The sequence below is a fragment of the Paralichthys olivaceus genome, chromosome 13 (assembly GCF_024713975.1).
Source record: "Paralichthys olivaceus isolate ysfri-2021 chromosome 13, ASM2471397v2, whole genome shotgun sequence".
In the NCBI taxonomy this organism is placed as follows: Eukaryota; Metazoa; Chordata; class Actinopteri; order Pleuronectiformes; family Paralichthyidae; genus Paralichthys; species Paralichthys olivaceus.
Genome location: NC_091105.1, coordinates 16,554,532 through 16,576,604, shown reverse-complemented (window position 1 = coordinate 16,576,604; position 22,073 = coordinate 16,554,532). Strand labels below are relative to the sequence as shown.

Below are 22,073 nucleotides of genomic sequence, written 5' to 3'. Positions count from 1 at the left end.
GTTTGTTGTGTGCAGTACATGCTAAATACCTAAAGCAGAAAAACGTGCAGTGCACTGTGTAAAGAAAATGAATTTCCTTAGGGGGGTAATAAATTATGATGTAAATTCTGCATCAGAGGAGAATGAGATGGAGCTCTGCTGAGCTGTTACTCGATGCTGGGGGTCTGGGAAATGCTCTGTCGATTCCCTACATCTCCACTTATTCTCTCAGTCCGTCAAATATTTAGTCCAGTAAAATATACAGTATCTCTACAGCTCATGTCCAGGTGGTCCTGGAGTTTACCGTCAATATTTATTAGCCCAGTAGAATAAATTCTAATGATTTTGGTGACTACCTGATGTTTTGCCTGCTGCTGTAATCAGAACAGAATTTCCCAGCTCCCAAACATTTTGGTCTTTGACACAGTGATTTAAAAATAGACTTCAACAGGCACTGCAGACAATCGTCAAGCTCATAGGATGAATCGTAATGTCTGCACAGACATGTCTTCATTCTTTTCTTGTTCCCAGAGAAAAGATAATGCAGTTATGTTTTTGAGAGTTACGCAGAATCTCTTAGGTCACAAACAGCGGTGAACTTGACTAAACAAGTAAATCCATGTTTTAAATCCCCAGAGTCGTGTGAAACAGGCACAACTGATCTATTTTTTAACAGAAAATGATGTGTTTTATATTTAACTCCATTCCTCATAATGAGGAGATTGAGGAAATAACTTTTCAGTGCCTTTAAACTCAGTGAGTGAGATTTTGGTATCACCCTGTGCATAAGAAAACAAGAAGTGGAGCTAAGTATGTTGCGGTTTATATTTAATTCTGACAGGAGCAGCAACAAACTGAGTAAATGAAAAGAAAATATCTATGGTGCAGGTTACTCGTACAGCAGCAGTGCTCAGCTAATGATGTTCTCCCAGTGAGAGAAATGCTCCAACCTTCATTATTGAGATTATTAACCAAGCGGGCTATGTCATGAAAGCCAGGAGAGGAACAGGCTGACATTTGACCACTGCATGGTGGCAGCAGTGGTTCCTCTTGTCAGAGTCATAACAGCAGTGAAATGCCACTGTCAGTTATTGCTCGCTGGTTGTCATGGCTTATGTGAAATCCATTTTCTCTGTTTGAATAAATTCTGTCAGGGAAGAAAAGGCCTGAACTCAAATCTTCTCTGCCCAGCTTTTGACGGGGAGCATCTGACAGCAAATGGCTGCACGACCTCCTCACAGATGAGACATCCATCTGTCCTAGCAGCTGCCTGTTGTCTTTCACCATGGATTTTTTTTGTTCTGCTTTACAGTAGTTTAAGAACACGTTTGTCCTGTTGCCTTGATTCTTCTCCAGTTTGGAGTGGAGACCGTGAGATCTCAGGCGTCTTTGTACACTCCACTCTGCAGCCTATATTATAACTAATTTTTAACTATGCAAGATTCCCCTGTTTGATCATTAGATGTCTACATCAATAGTTCTGTAACGGCCTTGCGTGATGAAAGAAGTTATAATGGATTGATTTATTTGAACATATATCATGCCATTACAGCCATTAATACTTTGGTAAACATCATTAATTTAATCTCCATTCAGTGATGCACTTTCCACATGAAATCTCACCATCACCGGGTCTGTCTGCAGCAGGAACACATAAGGAGGGAGAGACTTTTCCATCACGACAAATGCTCTCGACCCTGAGGGATTTCATAGAGCTCCAACCTATATTTGACCTGGCAGCGTGCACCCAGCCTGCACCCAGCATGTCTCACACTGCCATGGCTTTGAAGAAACTTTCCCTCAATCTTTTCACAGCATCATGACACTGCGCTCTTCTCTGAATCCGCCCCAACATCCCAAACTCGGCATCTTAACACCACCGGCAAAGTGAGCAGTCAGAACGTGTGCAGCTCCATCAGGGAGGGTCACATCAAAAGCCTTAAAACTCCAATTAACCGACTGAGCTTTTACAGGGACAACAAAGATGTTTTTCATATTTAGCTTTTTCATTTTCCATGTTGAGCCGTGACTAGAGTTGGTCTTGTTTTGATTCTTTTTTTTGTCCTCCGTGCCAAGTTTTCACCATTAACCCCATTTGTGCAATTTAAGCCATGTAATGAAAATCACAGAAATTATTTTATTGTCAAGGTCAAACAAAGAATACTCATAGAATCTACTTAATGGAAATGTTGTACAAACAGCCACATTCTTCCAGTGAAATATACCTTATTGTGTTATGAGTTGTATATTGAGAGAGATAGATAGATAGATAGATAGATAGATAGATAGATAGATAGATAGATAGACATTATAGATGAGTAAATTATTTTCATCACGCTGAGATCTGTAATGTCCCACTTTTATAAAACACATTATAACCCACCTGAACACAAAGACTTGTGACCTCTGCCCACTTTCATTATCCCCAATTAACACTCACACATTTTCTGTCTGTTGTTCCCTTGGATACTTTGAAAGGCATCATCTAAATTCAAGTTTAGTCAGACAACTCACATCTGAGATGTTTATTACAGTAGTAGGACATGTTAGTGCTACGACTTCATCAGTGATGTGTGAAGATAAATAGAGTTAATACTACTAAGTAGATTATAAATGACAACAGGATTTCTTTTTTTAAGTTCAGTGGAGTAATTCATTGCATTCTCTAATTTCAACGAGGTGGTTTTATTGTAAGATCTCAAAGCTCTCACCACAGATCACTGCAAGTAGCAGATCAGAGTTTAAATAATCTGTGGGTAATTACAGGCGAGATGTGTATGATTCTTATTAAACTGCCACAAAGCATTTGATCTTGGTCAGAAGCTTGTGTTAGGACTGAATTAATTTGGAACAACTTCAAATTCAAGAGGAAGAAACTCAGTGAAGGAAAGCAGTGTGGATGAATAATGTGATAATGGCTTTCATTGTCAGTGCAGATGTTCCAATCTCTTGGTAAAAATACCAAAGTTGTACGACAGCTTTATAAAATGTAGCAAATTTAATAAAAAACTAACAGTAAAAGCTGCTTCGAATACTGTCACTGCAAAGAAGCCACAGATTCTAAAACGCTGCTGCTACACATCTTAAAGCACATCTAAACAATGGATAACCAACATCACCACTTCAGTATCCAACCAATAATATGAAATTTGATCACAATGTCTCCTCTGCTCAATTGTACTTTATGATCTTGGACTGTAGTTTACATACGTCTGCAGCACAGTTGATGATAATCAATGAAGCTCCTCATTAGATATATTCAGACAGACGTTTCTGAGATTATTTATAATTCAGTAATGGAGTGCTCACTGTAGACACAGTTAATGCAAACTCTGACTCTAATCAGGATAAATTCCTCTGCAGTTTGGTGCTGTTTGCGACTGTAGTGTATTAATCAGCTATGGATAACATCCTTTTATTCACTCAATTATGTCCATTGAGTTACTTTGACTGCAGCTGTGCCCTAGTATCACACTCATTTTACTAACATGGAGAATCTGGAAACCAATGTGACGCTGGTCTGTCCCTGACAGTAAATCCAAATGTTGAGTCACAATGGTTCATTTCACTCAAACAAGATTCCTTATACTTGACAGCTCAACCAGCTGATATTATTAAAAGGAAGACAGTGCAGATTATTTACAGTATCACATGAAGTCCCACTGTGAAGTGCAAGCCTCTGTGGAGCTCTTCCATCAGCCATTCATCCTCCTGAAATCCATCATACATTAGCAGCATTAGCAGCTTCAGGACGGTTGTAAATTAGAGATGAAGCCGCATCGAGTGGCACGGACCTGCAGACCTGCACCGGGGCTCCGTGAGGCCACACAATCCACCTCTACAATTCTCCGAATAAATCTTTTTGTGGCTGGGAAGCCGTGATTCATGACTGCATGCAGTGGAGAGAGAGACTCGCACAATGACTACATCTCTCCTTCTCCTGTGACACCAGAACAAGCCCTCCTGTGATCCTCTGTCCCACAAGCCCCTAAGAGCATCGCAGCAGTCTGACAAAACAGAGCTGTCACAGTGTGTGTGTATCGAGACACTTGCACGTCTCTCTGTCTCTTTTTTTTTTTTTTTCCCTCTTTCCCTCCCTCCACCCTGTGTCCCATGGTGTGGACAGAGTTCTCTGCTCTGCACACATTCTGCACCATGTGGCTTCTGCCTCATGTGTTGCTCCTGTTTGGACAACGCAAGCGGCAATCAGATCTGTTAAATGCGGCCTCACACTGGGCTCCACAATGATTAGTGTGTCAACACAGGCTGGATTTCGACTGCCTGCTCAAATGTGACTTTGTTTGTTGTGCCATCCGTTCAAATCCCACTCTTGATTTCATGAATAGGTGAGAGCAAGCCCATCAGATCTGGACATCCAGCATGAACCCGTCCCAGAAAACAGACTTTATGGCAGAGAAGAGGTCTCTTCAAATCCAATGTCTTTATTTTGTTGTTGTTTTAACATAACTTTTTATATATCGCAGTTAAAACTGCCTTATTCTCATTCTCTTTAAGCAACACTTGAAACACAAAGAAACACAATGCCATGTCCAGTGTTGAGTGACAGAAATGAAGGATGTGATCCAGCAGTTTAAATGAAGAGGCGTTGGGTCCCTGGAGGACTCTGTGCTGCTGCTTTTGTCGGAGAGCTGGCAGCGAGAGAGGGAGGGAGAGTCACAACCAAATCACTGCAATTAGCAGAAGAAGCAAAGGAGACTAGTGCCCCCCAGTGTTTGCTGGATATATGAATAGTGGTCGTCAGCTGCTGTGTGAACTATTTGCATTAAAATCCCTGAAGAAATTCTCCCTTTGTGAGATGTGCAGCGACCCAGTCAATTTGGAATTAATTTAGTTTTTGGTGCCTATAAACCATGAAAGCTCAACTTCATATACTGATACAATAATTGACTTTGTTTAGGTCTCCTGCAGATTCCCTACATTCTCCACTGAGTTAGTGTGTTTGCACAGGAAGCAGCTCTACTACACTCTTTACTTCTTTTTGCATAACTTGAGAAGAGGCTGTGATGTCATGTAGAGGTCACGTATGAAATAGTCTGCCAGCGGGACTGTTCAAATCACGACCTAAAACAAATCTGTTTAAATCAGTCTGCGTTGCATCTACAGCTTACTGAACAGTTTTCACATTTTAGTTTTACTAAAAACGTGTTCAACATGATGTTACTGTTTGATGTCATTGCCTCTTCACCCGACTTTAACCTTCGTCTGGATTTTTAACAATTCTTTCTCTTACATGACTAATCTGATTTTAATGCTTGGTTTTACTTTAATTATTCATTTGTTTTTTATGATATATTGCAAGGTTTTCTTCTGAAATAAAATCTATTATATATATTAGGATTATTATTGTTGTTTATCTGAAGCATAATCACTTTAAATATCACATTAAAAACACTTAATCAGTTGAATAATTAAATTTAATCAAGCAAACAATTAGCTTGAGAGCTTGAGCTTTTAGGTTTCATTCATGAAGTCACTATGGCCCTTTCAGTGCCGATTCTCCACGGAGAAGCACTAAGACTATACTGACCTATATAAGTACATGTATTTTCTACATTCAGTATAACGTCTTCAGCTTTACTTCCTCGACGTGACTCAATATCCTCAATCACTTTTGTGGATTGATCTTCCATCCGTCTACGTCACTGTTTCCATCAGCAGCATGTTATCAATGTGTAACAAAGGTGAGCGGGGGAGGTCACTAATGAAGCGTCATGACACCAACATGTGAAACAAACAGCACAGCTTTGTATGAACTCGTTCTAAAGGCCTGTGTGGATCAGCTCTGGTGACGGAAAAAAAAAAAAGAGGAAGGCGACCTGCCAGGTTGGTTTAATGACATATTAAGAATTTCATCTGAACATCCCATTGGGCCTAATGAGGGTTGCATGCCTCCCCCCCCCCACACAGCGGAAGTCCTGTCTCTGTGGGAACCGGCTGAGAGCAGGTGGACTTCGCCCCCAAGGGGAAGCGACATCAGGAAGAGCAGCCGAGCAGATTCCTGTTCGTCACAGCAGAGGTAAGACACTTTGTAATGGATCAGAACTGCAATTATTTGATTCATGTGGCGCAAACCTGGAGTCAAACAGCAGTTGATCACTTTTTGATGACTGGAAAAGCACAAGGAAGGGGGCGCTGGTGAGAGGGCTTCATTCATTATGTGACAGAAGTGATGTTCAAGACTTGCGGACAGAGTCCAACCTGGTATCATATATATCATATATTTTCACTTTGTTCTGTCCACTCTGCTTTTTAATTACTGAAATTACAGGAAATATATTGGAATTGATTTTACTATATATTAATATCCCTTTCAAACTGTTCTGTTTGCTCTCTGTCATCGTTTATCTCGTCTGTTTAGTGTAATCATTGCTTTACTGTAGCATTACAGGGCTTGTCATTGTGTAGCTTATTCTAAGTTATGTTTTAATGATTCATGGAAAATCAAGGACTTTAAACCCCCAATGTCCTCATAAAATAATTTCCCGTCTGTCCGTCCCACCTGATGACAACCGAATTTCCTCAGAGATCAATTAACCACAACCTGGCCATTAAATATACATACAGCTCTATTAAATGGAGGCTTACGGCCATAATTATGGATGTTAGTCATGGATGGCTCTCTGTGTTTGTGTGATGCATCATTTTGTAATTACCCATGTATTTGTGCCACACTGACATTGCCCTGTTTGCCAATTTACCATCACTGATGAAAGCCCCGACACATCTCAGAGGGATGCTTTTGTGTCTCAGCCATGGCCTTAACTCGCCTGTTTCTCTGACATTTCTTCTCTGTCAGTTTTGTGCCTCAGTTGATGAAGAGATCTTGCGAGCTGTCAGCAGGATGGACCAAACCAACATCCGCAGAAACGGTGGATGTGAACCTCGTCCCCCACCGTACAGCTACGAGGAGTATGGAGAGGGTCCTTACACAGGGGTCAGCTATCAGGTTAGTATAATATAAGTATTTAGACTTGATGACCATTCCGGCACACGTCACCAGCCAGGTACATGCAGTGCATCTATGTGCAGCATTTTCATTATACTAGGGCAATTTTGGGTTGAGTAGCTTGCCTTTGGACACTTTGGGGGAATCTAGGATCAAACCACTAACCCTCTGTTAGTGGAAGACCCTCTCATCTCCCTGAGCCGCAGCCGCCCGTGAAGGTAGTAAACTATTTCTCTCCTATTTATTTTGGGATTAAATATCCCACTGTTAGTTCAGCATCAGCCAAAATCCCCCAGCACCAGGCTTTGATCATAGATCATTATAAAACCATAATCATCATAATGTCCACAAGTGCTGTTTGCACATTTGATTAAGCATAGTTGAGAGATTTTCTGTCTTTGATTCACATCAGCGTGAAAACCACGACCACTCTTCACATCATTTTTATGTTTTTATGATTATAATTCTCCTGACATGTAGTTGTGTTTTCCTTCATCCAGGTAGGGAAAGGAAATGTCATGGTGGTGTCCCCTTCTGGTCCCTATGTTAACATGGTCCATCCTGAGGGTGCGGCAGGAGACCCCAAGCAGTACAGTGAAGCTCCACCTGTCTACTCGAATGGCTTAGAGGAGAGCAGCTTCAGTGACGCTGCTATACGAAGAGGTGAGAGCTGAAAGACAGAGGTAGAAACTGAAGGCGAGAGAATACTGTTTTTGTTTTGCAAGGTTAGAGCAGAAAATAGATAAAGAATATTAACTCCCTAATTTGCTTTGCAGAATTTTCTTGAAATTGATTTGTAATTAAAAACTGTTCTCTGCGCTGCTGTACCCTGCCACACATCACAAATGTTTTTAAACTAGAGAACGAAATGCAGATTTGGTTGAATCTAATATTTTATGAAATGTGCTGCAGCCCTGTACCTGCCTGTCTGCTTCACTCTGACGTTTATTTTTTTTATCATTGTTCTATCTTCCCCCTGTCTGTTTACCTTACTGTCTGTCATGTCTCGCTCTGTCTGTGTCAGGTTTCATAAGGAAAGTCTACTTGACCTTGATGATTCAGCTGCTGGTGACAGTCGGGATCATCTGTGCTTTTCTTTACTGGTGAGGCACCGTCACACAAAGGCGTTTCATTCTAAAAGAGAGGAGCCCACGACAGACACCTACTCATCCATCCACCTGCAGTTTAGTCTCAACAGTAGCATCCTTCATCACAGGGTAGCACATCGTCATGCCCACAAAAACCCAAAGTGGCAACGCCGCTGCACTGAAATCACCATAAATATGTGGGTCCAGACAAGTTGGTAGAGAATAAAAGAGCCTTTCAACCGCATAATACTTTAGCCGGCAGTAGTGTGAAAGCTTTATATGTTTTGTATAAAGGATGTGGTAGAATGCAGCTACTGTAATTTCTTTTCATAAATTGTGTTCAGCTCCCATGTGCCCAATGCCAAGCCCTCTGTTAATATTTAATAAATTCTTTCTGCTGCCTCTATCAAATAAATGTTGCCTCTTTTAAACGCCCTCTCCCTTTTTTCCTTATCAAATGACAGGGACGCTCTCCGGGAATGGGCGTTGGACACCTACTGGTTCTCCTACTGCATGATGTAAGCTTTCCAAAACATTCTCTCCATTTGACCAGTTCTTCAAACCTTCAGTTTGTTGTTTCACCTGCATGAAATCCACAGGAGTAAATCCCAACTCATCGCTGGAGTCTGAATCCCTCTCTCAGCATCGTCCAGCGTCACTCTATAGATTCACACATTGAACACAATGCTGTTTCCCTCCGTTGATAACCTGTTTACTTGCTATTTACGATACACTCTATATTCTCTGTGAAATAGGGCTGTGGTGATTTTGCTCATCTTGTTCTTTTCCTGCTGTGACAACCTCCGTCGTCAAGTCCCCCTCAATTTCATCGCCCTGGGCCTGTTTGTGAGTAGCAGTACCAGCCAGCCATCAAATTAAACCCCCACCACACCTGCTCAGTTTCAGTTTGTTGTTGTTGTTTTTTTACCTTGTATTTACTTTCCATTTGTCTCCCCTTCCTTCCCTCTCTCCCTCCATCTCTCCCCCTCCCTGTCTCAGACTGTCGCAGAGGGTGTAATGCTCGGATCTGTGGCAGTGTGAGTGTTTGTTTCCGAGGACGAGCCTCGCCACCGCACCGACTCATTTGCACTATAACAGCCCCCATCCGATCCATATCTGATAATATGTTCGTCAGCAGCGATGGATCCATCAAACCCGATAAGCTGTTGTCGTTTTTGGTTCGCCATATTAAAAAAAAGCACATGGAATCAGACTTTCCACCCAGAGCATCACAAGTGGTTCAAAACCAATTTTTCGGCACTAGTGCGTGTGTAAACACAAGCTACCTTTTCCATCTGAGAGACACTTCTTTTTTTTATTCTTACAAGCATGTCACTCCGTCAGCAAAGGCATCAGCTGAGGCCTGACTATCAATAATACATTCAGATTATCATATTTATAGGATATTGCCATAACTGAAGCTGCAGCTGATATGAAATGAACTTAGGAAATACATAATGCAGAGCGTGTCGACTGGGGGTCTCTGCCATTGCTCTAGCTGAGACATATAATACAGACTATTAAATGAGAAAATAACACATTTCTTCCAAGAAAGAAATGTTTCCCTTTTAGGATGAAAACAGAACCCCACTGTTAATGTATCCACACCGCCTGCCGACTAGTTAGAAGTGGTACGATGGGGTGTCTTTGTCACCACACATCTGTTTGATATTTCTGTCTGTAGGTTCTTTGCTGCTGAAGCAGTTCTGTGGGCTGTGGGGGCAACGGCGCTGGTGTCCTTTGCCTTGACCGTGTTTGCGATGCAGTCAAAGGTAAGATGTGTCGCGCACTCTGAACTTAGCTTGCAGTTTGTAGTGGAAAAGTGAAATTCCGTAAACTGTGGCGACTTTTGCTTTGCAGTCGCAACGTTCGCACACTCAGCTGAGTTTCCCGAGCCGAGCTGCTGGCAGTGTTTTCTCCATGCAGCCATCAGCAGAGGTTTAGAACTCTGATGGGTTTGCTGTCCAGGCAAAACTGTGATTACTGCTGAGATCAGTGCATTTGTCAATCAAGTTAATTCCTTGTGTCCAGGGGTGGGACAGAGTTAAACCTCAACCTGGCCTGTCCTCACTCTGGCTCCGACCATAAATCTTATGTTCAGAAATAGCCTGGAGGCTTTTTGTTATTTCCTAAATCCCGTCCCTCTGTAGTTCTTTCTGTCTCTGTTCATTATTAACTGTCTAATAACACAATCTTTTTTTAAAGTTATTTCTGGTGCGTTTGGTGCAGTGGTATGTACTTTAAAAGAAAGAAATGCGAGTAACTTGTATTCCTGATCTCTCACCAATAATCTTTTGGAGAATTTACTGTAACCAGTGCAGTGCCTGTTCCAAACCTGCCTGTTAGAAATGTTCTGTTCTCTTGATCTGTGTTAATGCTCTGGAGCTAGTTCACATTCATCCCTCCTCATTAGTGAGTCCTCCTCCAACAGTTCAACAATATACTGTGACTTTTTATTGTTTGTCTGCTGGATGTTTTGTGCGGAGCTTTTCATCAACGGTCTATGAGTGAAGTTAGATAAGTTGTGTTCGTCCTACCTGGTTTATCTGCAGTGAGGATTTTGTGTCATTTTTTTGTCAGAAGATGAAACTGAATTGCTTCATACTTATTATTTCCATACATTACATTTCTGCTATGTCAGATGTCTGTTAAGTAAGTGACGCTATCCTCAGAACCAAGTTCACAACTTTTCAAAATAAGAAGTCTAATATACGGGACAGGTACTACTTCTGTAGTTTATTCGAGGATGTAGAAGAAGACATGTTGAACTCTGCAGACAGACTGTATGTAAACTACAGCACTGACTACTACAGAGAGCTGGCTGCCTATTCATTCCAATTTCGTTGAAAAAAAAATCTGAATTGCACCAAATTGAATTCTGCACTTCCTCTGGTGATGAAGAACACACATGCCAAGTGTGAAGCTGATAAGATGAACGGTTTGTGTAGATATGTGTTCCACATACAGACAGACTGTCTTTGGAATCAGTAGGTAGACGCAGGAATCACACAGATTAAATAGATTTTTCTTTTTGTTGATAATTTGAATTTCATCACATATTGCAAATGTTTAATTAGTAGGACGAAGTGAGGAGACCCTTTGAGAACAGCTCCACATGTATTGAAGCAGAAAGTGGAGCTGATAGCTCGGCTCATGTTCACATCCCGGACAAAGGTTTTCAGATGAGCAGCGAAGTTAAAACAAAAAATTGACCAATGAAGTAAATGTGGAAGTTCAAAGTGAATTTGAAGTCCTTGTTAATTGTTTCCAAATGCAGTTTGGCATTTCACACATTCTTCCACTTAGTGCTAGTGCAGATATTTAGTGCTTTGTGCTTGGGTTTGATAAAAGGAGTGAGCAGGTGTCTAACGGTTACACAGAGAATATACGAGCTTTTAAATGCTCTTTGCTTGTGATTAATCTGAAGCAGGGAGACATGTGCACCAGGTTTAAATAGCCGGCATACAGAGGGTGATACTATGATATAAATAGACCCATAAAAGATATGGTTTTTTTGGTTGAGCGAGCAGTCACTAACACACTTTAAGTTTTTATAACCTCACGTTCATTGCTCTGCAGTTCACACAGCGCTTTTTTTTGTCTCTGTCATATAAAATGTTTAGGCATGAGGTGATCAGTGATTCTCCCGAACTGACTGCCATCTTTTTCCTTCAGTCGATGAGAGAGGGGCACGCAGGCCAAAATACCACCTCCACTCCCCTCCTCTATGCCTGCGTTGCATCTTGTTGATTAATTATCCAGGGTCTTTGTATCCAGAATCGTTAGGATTTTCTTCTGTGTTAAACAGCAATATGTCTTCATCATTGAATAATCTGCGGTGGCTCCCGACACAGCTGCAATGCAGACGACCTTGAGCGGCCCCCGGCTTTTATGGCAGTGATGAGTTTAAATGTTCTGTCTACAGTTTTCTGTTTGAGAGGCTCCTCACATTCAGTGTACCCCCCCCCCCCCCCCTCTCTCTCTCTGGCAACAGTGGGACTTCACTGCAGTAAATGGCAGCCTGTGGGTGTTCGCCTGGACCCTCTTCTCGTTTGCATTGCTGTGTGCCATCCTTCGCTCTCAGGTAAATCAAGGGGCCATTGTGTTTAGAGTGAGAATGGCTTTGAAATGAATTGCAGCAGCAGTACAGTTAGAGGCAGACATACAGCCTTTTATTCCCAGGATGTACTGGCACCGACCTGCGTGCTGAGCAGACTATAAAGAAGAAAGTGTGCACTTTCAAACCATGCAGGAGTTTCACTGATCTCAGACTGATGCCTATAATAAAAAAAGTACACTGTTTACCGTGAAGGCCTTAAGCAGGGGATGTGCAGAAATAAGCATTCTGCTGATTTTAAACGGCTAAATGCGAGAAATGAACTGGAACAGAAAATAAACAGTGCTGTCCAAAAGAATATTGCCTGCACCAGTTATCAGCCTTCACCATCATCAGAAATTAGAGAGGAACGGGACAGTTATGTGTTCACTTTTTCAGTTACTAAGTTAACGAGACCAGAAAATAAGAGTCTTTTTTAAAGTACCTGCTCTTCTCAATTGTGTCAGAAATGATGAATCATAATGAGTAATTTGTGTTGTTGGTTTTGTGTTTTTTCCTTCATCAGTATCTTTACATCGCGTACGCCTGCCTGGGAACTCTGCTGTTCTCCTTAGTAAGTCCACTCAAACTTTCATGACAGAATTAGATTTCCCTCACACTCATTGAAAACAGGTGACCTTTCTGAAATGAAAGAAACCATCATCACCAAAGAAGGTTGAATGTCAAGTGAGTGTATGTGATGTAAGGTTTGATCCCAGGGCCGAGCGGGGCTGCCACCAGCGTTTGTCACAGTAGTTAGTGTCGAGAGAGAGACTCTGACGTCCTTGTGCCCTTTCATTTCAATTATGCACCGCATAACAGCGGTGGGCTTCATTTTCACAGCCACCTCTCTGTGTGCTTTTGGCATTAACACCAAATGTTGTGACCCATCCCATCAGCCAATGGAACAAACTGTGCCTGCACGCCGAGCGGAACAGGCTGTCAGCAGGCACTCGCAACTTATTTAAGCCACACAGCTGACTACATAATCATTTCTATGGGCCGTTTGTCTGAACGCTCCCTCTCTCTGAGATAACAAATACTCCCCTGATTACTGTAACCTGTGCTCCGTCACTGTCATCAGACTAACCGCCCTCAGACATCACTGCTGCTCGTGTTGAAGCGTCTCATCTCTCTGTGTTTCTCTGCAGTACCTGGTGTTCGATACCCAGCTCATCCTGGGCGGGAAACACAGAAAGTATGAAGTGTCTCCTGAGGAGTATGTGTTCGCCGCCCTCAACCTCTATTTGGACATCGTCTCCCTGTTCCTGCTCCTGCTGCAGCTCATCGGCCTCTGCCGCTAAAACAACACGCCGTGACTGACATCCCATAATCAATGCAGGGACCCAAGACGACTGCTTCTGTTAAAATATCTACAACTTAAGTAAATGTCTCTATAATGATACAAAACTAGGATTGACAAACCACTTGACACTCTTGTTTTCATATTTTTGCAGTTCCTTCTCTTGACGTTCACACATTTTCTGGCATTTTTTTATTAAATAAGTGCTTTTCACATTTGTGATTTATTCTGCTGTAGAATATCTTGCCACCCTGACATCAAAGTTCAGCCTGCTTAATATGCATTTCATTAAAGTTAACTTTACTGTTGTTTTTTTCCCCAGTGATCGAAACAAGAAGCTGTGATTGAGAGCGAACAGAGGAAAAAAAAATGGCGGACTCTATAGAGAGGACCTGCTCCTGATGTACATATAAAGTATTTAAATATAAAGGACCCTTTTAAAGACATAAGGTGTCAGTGATAGTGTCGTATGTATTAATAAAGCACACAAATTAAAACTCAACACATAGTTTATTGGCATCACACATCAAACTTTTTTTTTTTCATACAAAGAGGGAATGTATCAAGTATAGACTATGAAAGTGCAAATAGCATTTCAAGGATTAGTTGCTTTACAATAGAAAATCTCAACGTGTTACAAAATGTTATATGCCATTTTAAAAGAAATCACCTGGACATTAGAGGTGAAATACAAAGGAAGTACAAACTCTATTCAGACTCGTTCCCGTTTCATGCACAGCATAGTGTTACACAAAGAGGGCAACATATGTTAGATCCTCCACTTAACCCACTAAACCAAGTCCAGCAAAGTTAGTACCACTAACCATATGGCACTCATAGTTTAACAACTTCAAGACACAAGCGATCGCTACGTTTAGATTTACTGTGGCTCTCTACATCTCCTAGAAAAGAAAGAACGGTCATTTACTTCAGTCTTTTCATAAACAGTTACAACACTGATGTGATCATTTCGTATCTGTTAATCACAATCAAGTTTCTTTAGTGGATCAAAATCATTTTAAATAAATACAGACTTCATATTGCAACTTTCCTCCATTTTTAGTGTCTGACTTCAGGTAAGATTTGTGATGCACATACAGTGGATCAACAAAGTCAATACAGTGATTTGAGTTTCTTAACCACAGGAAAACCAACCGCTTTGAAATGCAAGACAAGAATTTCACAAAAAAAGAGAAATAAAGCCAGAAAGATTTGGAGAGTGTGACATTAAATCCAAATCATATGAAATCAGTGTTACCCTCTAACGTAATACTTCTAGAACAAACGAAAAGCCTCATGCTACAAATATTTTCTTGAAAGAAAAAAAAAAAAAATCAAGAGCTCATGTCTGCACACTTCAAACTTAATGTGAGAGAAGTAACTTTAAGGTAACAGGTGTTTTTTTTTCTTTACACTGTAAATACTGTGTAATTAGCACTCAGAAAGATCACGTGTGAAAGAGGAGTAAATAACTGTGATTGATGTAAAGGCACTGCGTCTCTAACTAGAGAGAGAACCGTTTGAAACACACGTTCACATTTTTCAATGGCCGGGACGCCTGCAGGGCACTGAGAAGGCTTCGCTCGCGTTACACTCACCAAGAGATTGATTACAGCGGCTCGGGCTTGATTGATTAATTCACTGGAATCTGAATGTGATTGCTTGATTATCTCCTCGACTGGCCTTTTTTTTCTCTTTTGTGTATAAAAGACGTCGACATCGTCCGTCACGCTCGTCATTCAGCTGCAGTACCCCGACAGTCATTTTTAAGACGAGTTACAATGAGATTCAGCGAGCGCTGTTACAAAGGTGTGAGCTGATTGATGCTCAGCGGCCCCTCTGGGCCTGTCTGCGTGTGTTGTTTTTGAAGATCTTCTGACATTTCCTATTCAAACTGTTCTCAGATTGAGGCTCTGAGATGAATATGGGCCACCTCCTTCCTGTTCATCTGGATGATGTGAAAGTTTTACGCAGTAAAGTACACAACCATTATGGTCTTGAACTACAGGTTTACACAACATACTGCAGCTTTTGGAATTTAAATTTCACTCAGCCGCAATTTTAAAAAATATGGCTGGAGACTTTCACATTAACGTTTAGCTGAGTCATTGAGATTGTAAGAAGCAGGCACGACTTGCTGTGAATAATCCACTTGGTGACTGCAAACTGTGCTTTTGCCAGTCAGTGTTTGGCACCTATAAAGCCGACAGATATGGACAGGAGTGAGAACTATTTCTCAGACTGTACCCTACAGATTGAATATTGGATATTAATCTGCTGCCTATGCACAAGAGGAGAAATCTCCCTCAGACCTGATCCAGACATATACAGTAGGCTTTTACTCCAGTGGAAAAATTATATACCTGCACAAGGCTTAAGTCTCTACAGCTCTCATCTCCTAAATCTGCTTTCGGAAAAAGCAACTTCTTCATATTTCTGTCAGCAGAGAATCGTATATGGAAATAAATCATTGAAATTCGTAATCCCTCCTTCAGTTAGTGCTCTGTTTTCAGGAGGGCTGGTTAATGGCGGATTGCCTCTACAGTCAACACAGGAAAGGACCTGACTGTGTTAGACTTAACAAAGTGTCTAAAAACTTCTTCCCCCTTCTTTCCAACCAAGTATGAACTGACACATTCTGCTTTGTGTTTACATTCCATCAAATAAGATATTTCTCAACTCTACATTTTCAACCTCGAGTGTTTTTTGGCCTTTCTAAAAAAACAAAGATCCTTTCAACCTCAGCCAATCAGATCATACTAGGTGCACTTGCTCCTCCCACTCAGAGGAGCTGGTGCTGGGCAGCTGGTCGGATACAGAGTCACATCGCGGAGTGTCGACGTGGCAGACCTTCGAGCCTCTGCGCTCTGCGTGGTCTCCACTTGGTTCAAGCGCACTCATGTACGATAGCGACATAGAGTCCAGCCCCACAAGATCTAACTGGGTCGGCCTCTCCGCCATGGCACCATCTTTTTCCTCCATGTCACTGAGTGTCCGAGAGCAGAAACCCACATCTGCCATCACTTCCTGAGGCAGGACGACAACACCGGCTTTCTCTTCATCTTGCAGGCAGCCCCTTCCGCCTGCATGTAGGTTGCCCAGGTTTGAATCTGTGTCGGAGGAGGCTGACGAAACCAGGGTGATGCCTTGAGGATTCATGTCGTGGAACCATGCCATGATGTTTCCCAGGAGGTTGGCATTTGCAGCTAACGCAGAGGATGAGGATGGGTCATTGCTGCCGCATGTATTTGAATCTATTGTGTCACTAGAAGAGGAGAAGAGGCCTGTCGACGAGCTGCTGCCACCTGGAGCCACTGCTATCGGTAGAGAGGCCCCGTAAGCCCGGTGGCGACTCTCATGGTGCTGCACAGAGGCGTTAACATTAGTAGCAGCAGAATAATGGCTGCTGATGTTGATGTTCCCGAGTCTTGCCAAGTTATCTCCCAGCTCCAGCAGTTCTGAGCTGCTTAGGGAAGCTCTAGGGAGGATATCTACACCAGGAGCCCTCTGCTCAAGCCTAGAAGGCAGGGAGGTGCCAATAGCACCAAGAGAGGCTTCGTTGGCAAGGATCTCATGGCTGGACCCACTCCCAGCCAGGCCGGAGTCCTGGAGAGACAGCTGAATGGCCAGTAAAATGTTAGGGTCGTCGTCATCTAAGGAATCCAGACCCTGCAAGAAAACAAAGGATGCACAGTGTCACAGTATATGCAAAGCACCTGAAACCAGGTCACATCATCCAGTTACAGCACCAACAGTTTTTAAAGCCCCAGTTCAACTCAAACCTGCAAAATCTTTTAGTAAAGAGAGTAGAAGCAGCAGCAGGAGGTTAGAAGTGACGATCAGACGTGATATGCACCTTCTACAGATAAAGAAACTAATGCAGTTGTGACCCAGATTTTCTCTTTTATAGTTTATGTTTTGCTTTTTGCTGTGAGAGTGTATGTGAGTTTGAGGCTTTACATTTTATGACTCTGTAATGGCAAACGGCTGAAAGCTTGGTGATGTTGTATATTTTTGCTGTCAACAAATCCCATGAAATGATAGTGATTTAGTCTAAGTGTGTTCTGACTTCCCAGTGCCCATGTCAGATATGATGAATGAGGATTTCATCCGGTCCAACCCTGTGATGTGTTGTTATATTGTTTGGAAAATATCTAAAATGAAAGACAATACTACTTGTTTTTTTTACATTATATAGATGAGGTTATGACATAAAATCACAGGATATTTGAAAGAAGGATACCAAACGTGAAACTTTACTCATACTAGCCTTGTTCTGTATTTGTACCATTTGTCAACTAGATTCTCCTCACCCCCACTTTATTTGAATTTCAACTCTCGAATTAATCTTCTCTTTTGTATAATTCATCAGTCTGCAAGACTATAGTAGGAAGTCGTGCATCAAACTTTTAACAGAGTTCTGTAAAACTGCCTTAGGAAGAAAAAGGAAATGAAAATAAATTAAAAATGGTCAAACAACTTCATTATCAAGCCCAGAAACTTGATAATGAGAACTATGTGTTGTCATCTTAAAGGTTTTACAGGCTGAGATGAAAATGTTAACTGTGTCTCACCATCAGAGGACATGGTCTTCGTCCACCTCCAATATCCTCTTTGGAGAAAAGAAGATTGAGAAAACAGTCACATTCAAAAAACAGATTCTTTACAGCAGCACTTTTATAGCAATTTAATCCATTCAGGAAAATCATCTCTATTTTAATGAACGCTGTAAAATTAGCAAGTGAGAGCAACCTGACGGACCATGTACATTCAGCACTTTTGCAAGAAATTCACTAATTCTAATTCAGTATCTTCGTCTGAAATCAATTAATCCTTGTTGGAAAAACAGAACCAATTAGCTGGCTTCAAAACTGCAAACTCTGACCATCTTTCACGCCACACAGCCAAAAACAAAGCAGCAGCGTGATGGACGACACTGATGGATTACAAATATTGGCTTGTTGAACTTGAGCAGCTGTGAGATTGGGGCTGTACTCTAATTTGCATGCTCTCAATTCCTGCATTAGGTGGACAGCAATGAGGATTGTAGGTTAGGGGGTGGGAGGGAACACTTTCATAATGTAGCTTTAATGAAGAATTGAATTGTGCAAATAAACTGCAGCAAATTACCAAGTCCTCCACCAAGATAAAAAGTTAGAAACCCCAGAGGGAAAACGCTGTGTGTCCACTGCAGTACCTAAAGTGCTGTCGCTGGGGTCGTCCGGGTCAGGTGTGTTGCTACGCAGACTGGACATGTCCCCTCGTCTACGCTGCCGATGTCTCCGTCTGTACTGGAACTCTGCATACTCCTTATAAGATCAAGAAAAATATGGTATTTTAAAAAAACACGACCAAGTACCACTGTCTACATTCACTTCTGTGACTTTATTTATCTGATCATTTGGTCCACAACTCTCATCATCAACATGCTGCTGTGACCAGGAAACAAGTTCCAGATCAGCAATACATCCTTATGTTGTTATGATACAAAGGATTAATACGTGAATATGTAAACTTGTAATGCTGATTCAAGTAGCAAATCGCTTTGCTTTAAATCTGGTGTGAGGCTTGTGTTCGTGGGAAAATCAGCACCTTGAGACTTCAAACTTTAAACCCATTCATCTCCAGACCAAGCCTTAAGTCATTACGCACCATTCTAGAAAGAATCCAAGCAGAACAAACTCATACTGGAAGGGAATTGGAAATTAAGCAACAAGAGGCCTGAGGTTCAGCTGTTTGAAAATACTGTGTGTGTGTGTGTGTGTGTGTGTAATCTCAGAGGCAACCAGAATACCTTATCAAACGTGATGTTATTAAAAAAGAAAGTAAATTAAAAATGTATTTACTTGCATGAGTCACAACGAATTTGAATTCATATTTTGTCCAGGTTAAGTTTGAGTGACGAGAAAAAGCGAACCCTGGTCAGAACAACAGACAAACTATGTGCTTCAGCTGATAACACAAAAACAATTACAATGTTTTGTGTCTTTATTGGAAACATTCCCTGGTTACTTACAATCACTCACAGTTCCACCTCTGTGTCGGTGCAAGAAAAGTAAACCAACGTCTTAATTTTCACCATGGTTTCTTGTTTGGAGAATATTTATGTGACTAAGCAGCCAACAGCAGAGTAGACAATCTGAGTCCTGTTTACACCAACATGCACATGCCAAGTACTTTATATGAGCTAAAATGATCGTGTGGACGGAGATCGTTTGAGTTGTATTACTAAAACTTTTAATGTTATTACTAAAATGTCACTCCCATTAAGACGTAGCCTTAGTGCTTTGTGTTCTTCCCGTATAAGTCTAAATCTTGAACTCTGGGCATCTGCTTTGTCAGAAGTTGTTGAACTAAATCATCCGTATTTATAGTTTGCCTAATTGTGGACGACTCATATCAATACTCTTTGAAATCTTTCTAACCTTTTCCAGCTTTTTGTAAATCAACAGTTCTTGAGTAAGCCACCGTTCACATCAGCAGATGCTTATTGTGAAAAGCAAACTAAAATGTTTGTGTGTTTTGTTTAACTTACAGTTGTTCTAACTGATACACCTCCTGTCTGGTTTTATTGATTTGACTTGAGTTAGTTTTGGTTTATGTCAGCAGCCTTGGGGCTCACATCCTTTTTCTAACCTACAACGAATGTTTGAACTTTTCTATGCGTGTTATTAGTATAAATAGAAGGTTTGTGATAAAGTTAGGAAATTGAAGATAAAGATTGCGTTTGTTCATTATTGTAACTTTGACCATATTTCAATGAAACCAATTGCATCAATGAAGGAAACAATGACATATCAAGAGATACAATAATGATGTGATGACATCAGACGGTGAATACTGTATAATGCAGCCTAATAAAGTCATAAAATATATCCACTGAAATAAAGTTGTATAAAGTATAAAATGGATTTTGGCATATACTGCATAAAAACTGAAAACAAAATAGAGCATTTGTATGTAGTGTAAACATAGCTTCAGTACATGTAGTGGTCAGAGGTCAACTGAGAAATAATTTCAATGCCAAACTGGTGAAAAACACACGGCTGCTCACGTGGTAGACCAACATGAAAAAGTTTCTTAGACTGAATGAACACATCTGCAAATCAGCACCTCTGGACGTAATCAGCTGCATTCTCTATTCAATCTGCTTGTGCCTTTGCAAAAGTCATTGAGTCATACTCTTATAATCAAAAGCCTGTCACCCAAACGCCTTTTCTTCCTCCAACTAAAAATAGCGCACTATAAAGCGATCTGCCGGCATTGTAAGAACCATGGAGCGGACCATCTGTAGCTGCGCCTGTGTGTTGGTGTCATCACGCTTTGATTATTACTACGGTGTACCCATTAACTGCTGCAGCTGAGACACAGCCACTTCATTAGGACAAAATATATTTTTTAAGACTTTCATGGTGTTTCTGGCATCTGGCAGTTTTAACTATGAATTTAATTGTCGATAAAATAGAATAAAATATTGAATTACTTTTTAGTAATTTAAATTACAGGGGAAGTGGAGGTTAAATGAGATTCTTACCTGAATTTACACTGATAATTTTTTTCCCGACTCTAATCCACATCTTGTTAGTGTGTGCCTGGTTTAATTTAATTTGTTCTTATGGCTTGTATACTTGTGCATGCTTTATGCTGGCTTGAAAATGACATTTGTCAATAAAGACAAATCAATAACAGTCAAGCACCGTTCAGGAAGCATATATGCATTAAGATAGATAACCACATTTAGCTTCATATTTTATAATTAAAACAATAACAAGATCAGATGGGAGTTCCATTCCTGATAAACAACTTATTACAAGGACATTAAGGGACATTTTATGATTAGTAGAACGCTTCATAAAAGCATAATAACTTGTTTTAAATGTGCCTCTGGCATCTGTGTGAGTCATGTCTCACACAAGCTACTGCATCTGGTTTACGTCGCTAGATAGCTTATTGCTTTTAGTTTGCAAGTGGTAAAAACAACAAAATTAACACAGTGGGTCCTGATTTGAATAATACATTTTTTGTCCAGCAGCAGCAGTTTACTCCGTAAAACTTAAATAAACAGAATCTTTACAAAGCTTTACTTATGACTGAGCTGAGCAGGCAGAGGGTGAAGTGTTTTTAAAATGTTTTTATCAAACTGGCAGACGAGACAGATCTTTCCCTTTGTTTCCTGGCGATGGGGAAACAGCCGCTTTATGCAGTTAACAGATGCACATGCTCATTTTTTATGTCATATTTGCATACTGCTGTTGTGCTTCAGAAGGAAGCACCACACAGTCTGAGGAGTGACGGAGTTGTTGCACTGACTGAATTTGTTCCAGATTGAAACCCTGCATGTTTGAAAGCTGCCACCGTGCATTAACTGAACATTAATAGAAACACAGCGTACTAACTGCAGAGCATTGACTTATGCTCCACCATCGAGTGCATGCATCAAGCTGTGCGGGAGAAGTAGGCAGGTCAATAATCAAACCATTATGTGGTCATTAGTTTTATGAGTGTAAGTGTTAACTACAAATGTCTGTTACTAATGTGCAATGATCGTGAGCAACCTGCTTAGGTGTTTGCCAGAGCACTGTGCTTTTAATCATTCCAACTGTGTGCACAGGGGAACACTGAACCATCTGGCTTCTCCCG

The 22,073-nt window shown here is 41.1% G+C and overlaps 2 protein-coding genes across 4 annotated transcripts in view; one reads left to right on the top strand and one right to left on the bottom strand.

Annotated features, from left to right (window-relative positions):
• The first annotated feature begins 5,876 nt into the window (after positions 1–5,876).
• Positions 5,877–13,881, top strand: LOC109632172 (protein lifeguard 1). Of its 2 annotated transcripts, XR_002202897.2 has the most exons (12): positions 5,877–6,016; positions 6,797–6,946; positions 7,447–7,609; positions 7,971–8,049; positions 8,499–8,552; positions 8,790–8,880; positions 9,034–9,071; positions 9,719–9,806; positions 12,029–12,118; positions 12,657–12,704; positions 13,282–13,514; positions 13,756–13,881. XR_002202897.2 is itself a non-coding variant. In XM_020091322.2 (11 exons), the coding sequence occupies exons 2-11, from the start codon at positions 6,842–6,844 to the stop codon at positions 13,432–13,434; spliced, it is 909 nt and encodes a 302-aa protein (XP_019946881.2). In that variant the 5' UTR covers positions 5,877–6,016; positions 6,797–6,841; the 3' UTR covers positions 13,435–13,660. The 2 variants fall into 2 exon arrangements, 1 of the variants encoding a protein (XP_019946881.2); XM_020091322.2 differs by lacking the exon at positions 13,756–13,881 and having other exon boundaries at positions 13,282–13,660.
• A 43-nt stretch (positions 13,882–13,924) lies between these two features.
• LOC109632171 (ankyrin repeat and IBR domain-containing protein 1) overlaps positions 13,925–22,073 on the bottom strand; it is a 34,978-nt gene continuing 26,829 nt past the window's right edge. For both annotated transcript variants that reach the window (XM_020091320.2, XM_069537169.1), the window contains exons 18-20: positions 18,631–18,742; positions 18,008–18,045; positions 13,925–17,102 (exon numbers count right to left, since the gene is read on the bottom strand). In XM_020091320.2, the coding sequence (XP_019946879.1) occupies positions 16,188–17,102; positions 18,008–18,045; positions 18,631–18,742 (1,065 nt within the window). In that variant the 3' untranslated portion in view covers positions 13,925–16,187. The remainder of the gene's footprint in view (positions 17,103–18,007; positions 18,046–18,630; positions 18,743–22,073) is intronic.

Coding starts and splice junctions, on each gene's coding strand:
- LOC109632172 (XM_020091322.2), top strand. CDS start 6,842: ATGGACCAAACCAACATCCGCAGAAACGGTGGATGTGAACCTCGTCCC. Junction 7,610..7,970: donor TGACGCTGCTATACGAAGAG/GTGAGAGCTGAA, acceptor TGTCTGTGTCAG/GTTTCATAAGGAAAGTCTAC. Junction 8,050..8,498: donor ATCTGTGCTTTTCTTTACTG/GTGAGGCACCGT, acceptor ATCAAATGACAG/GGACGCTCTCCGGGAATGGG.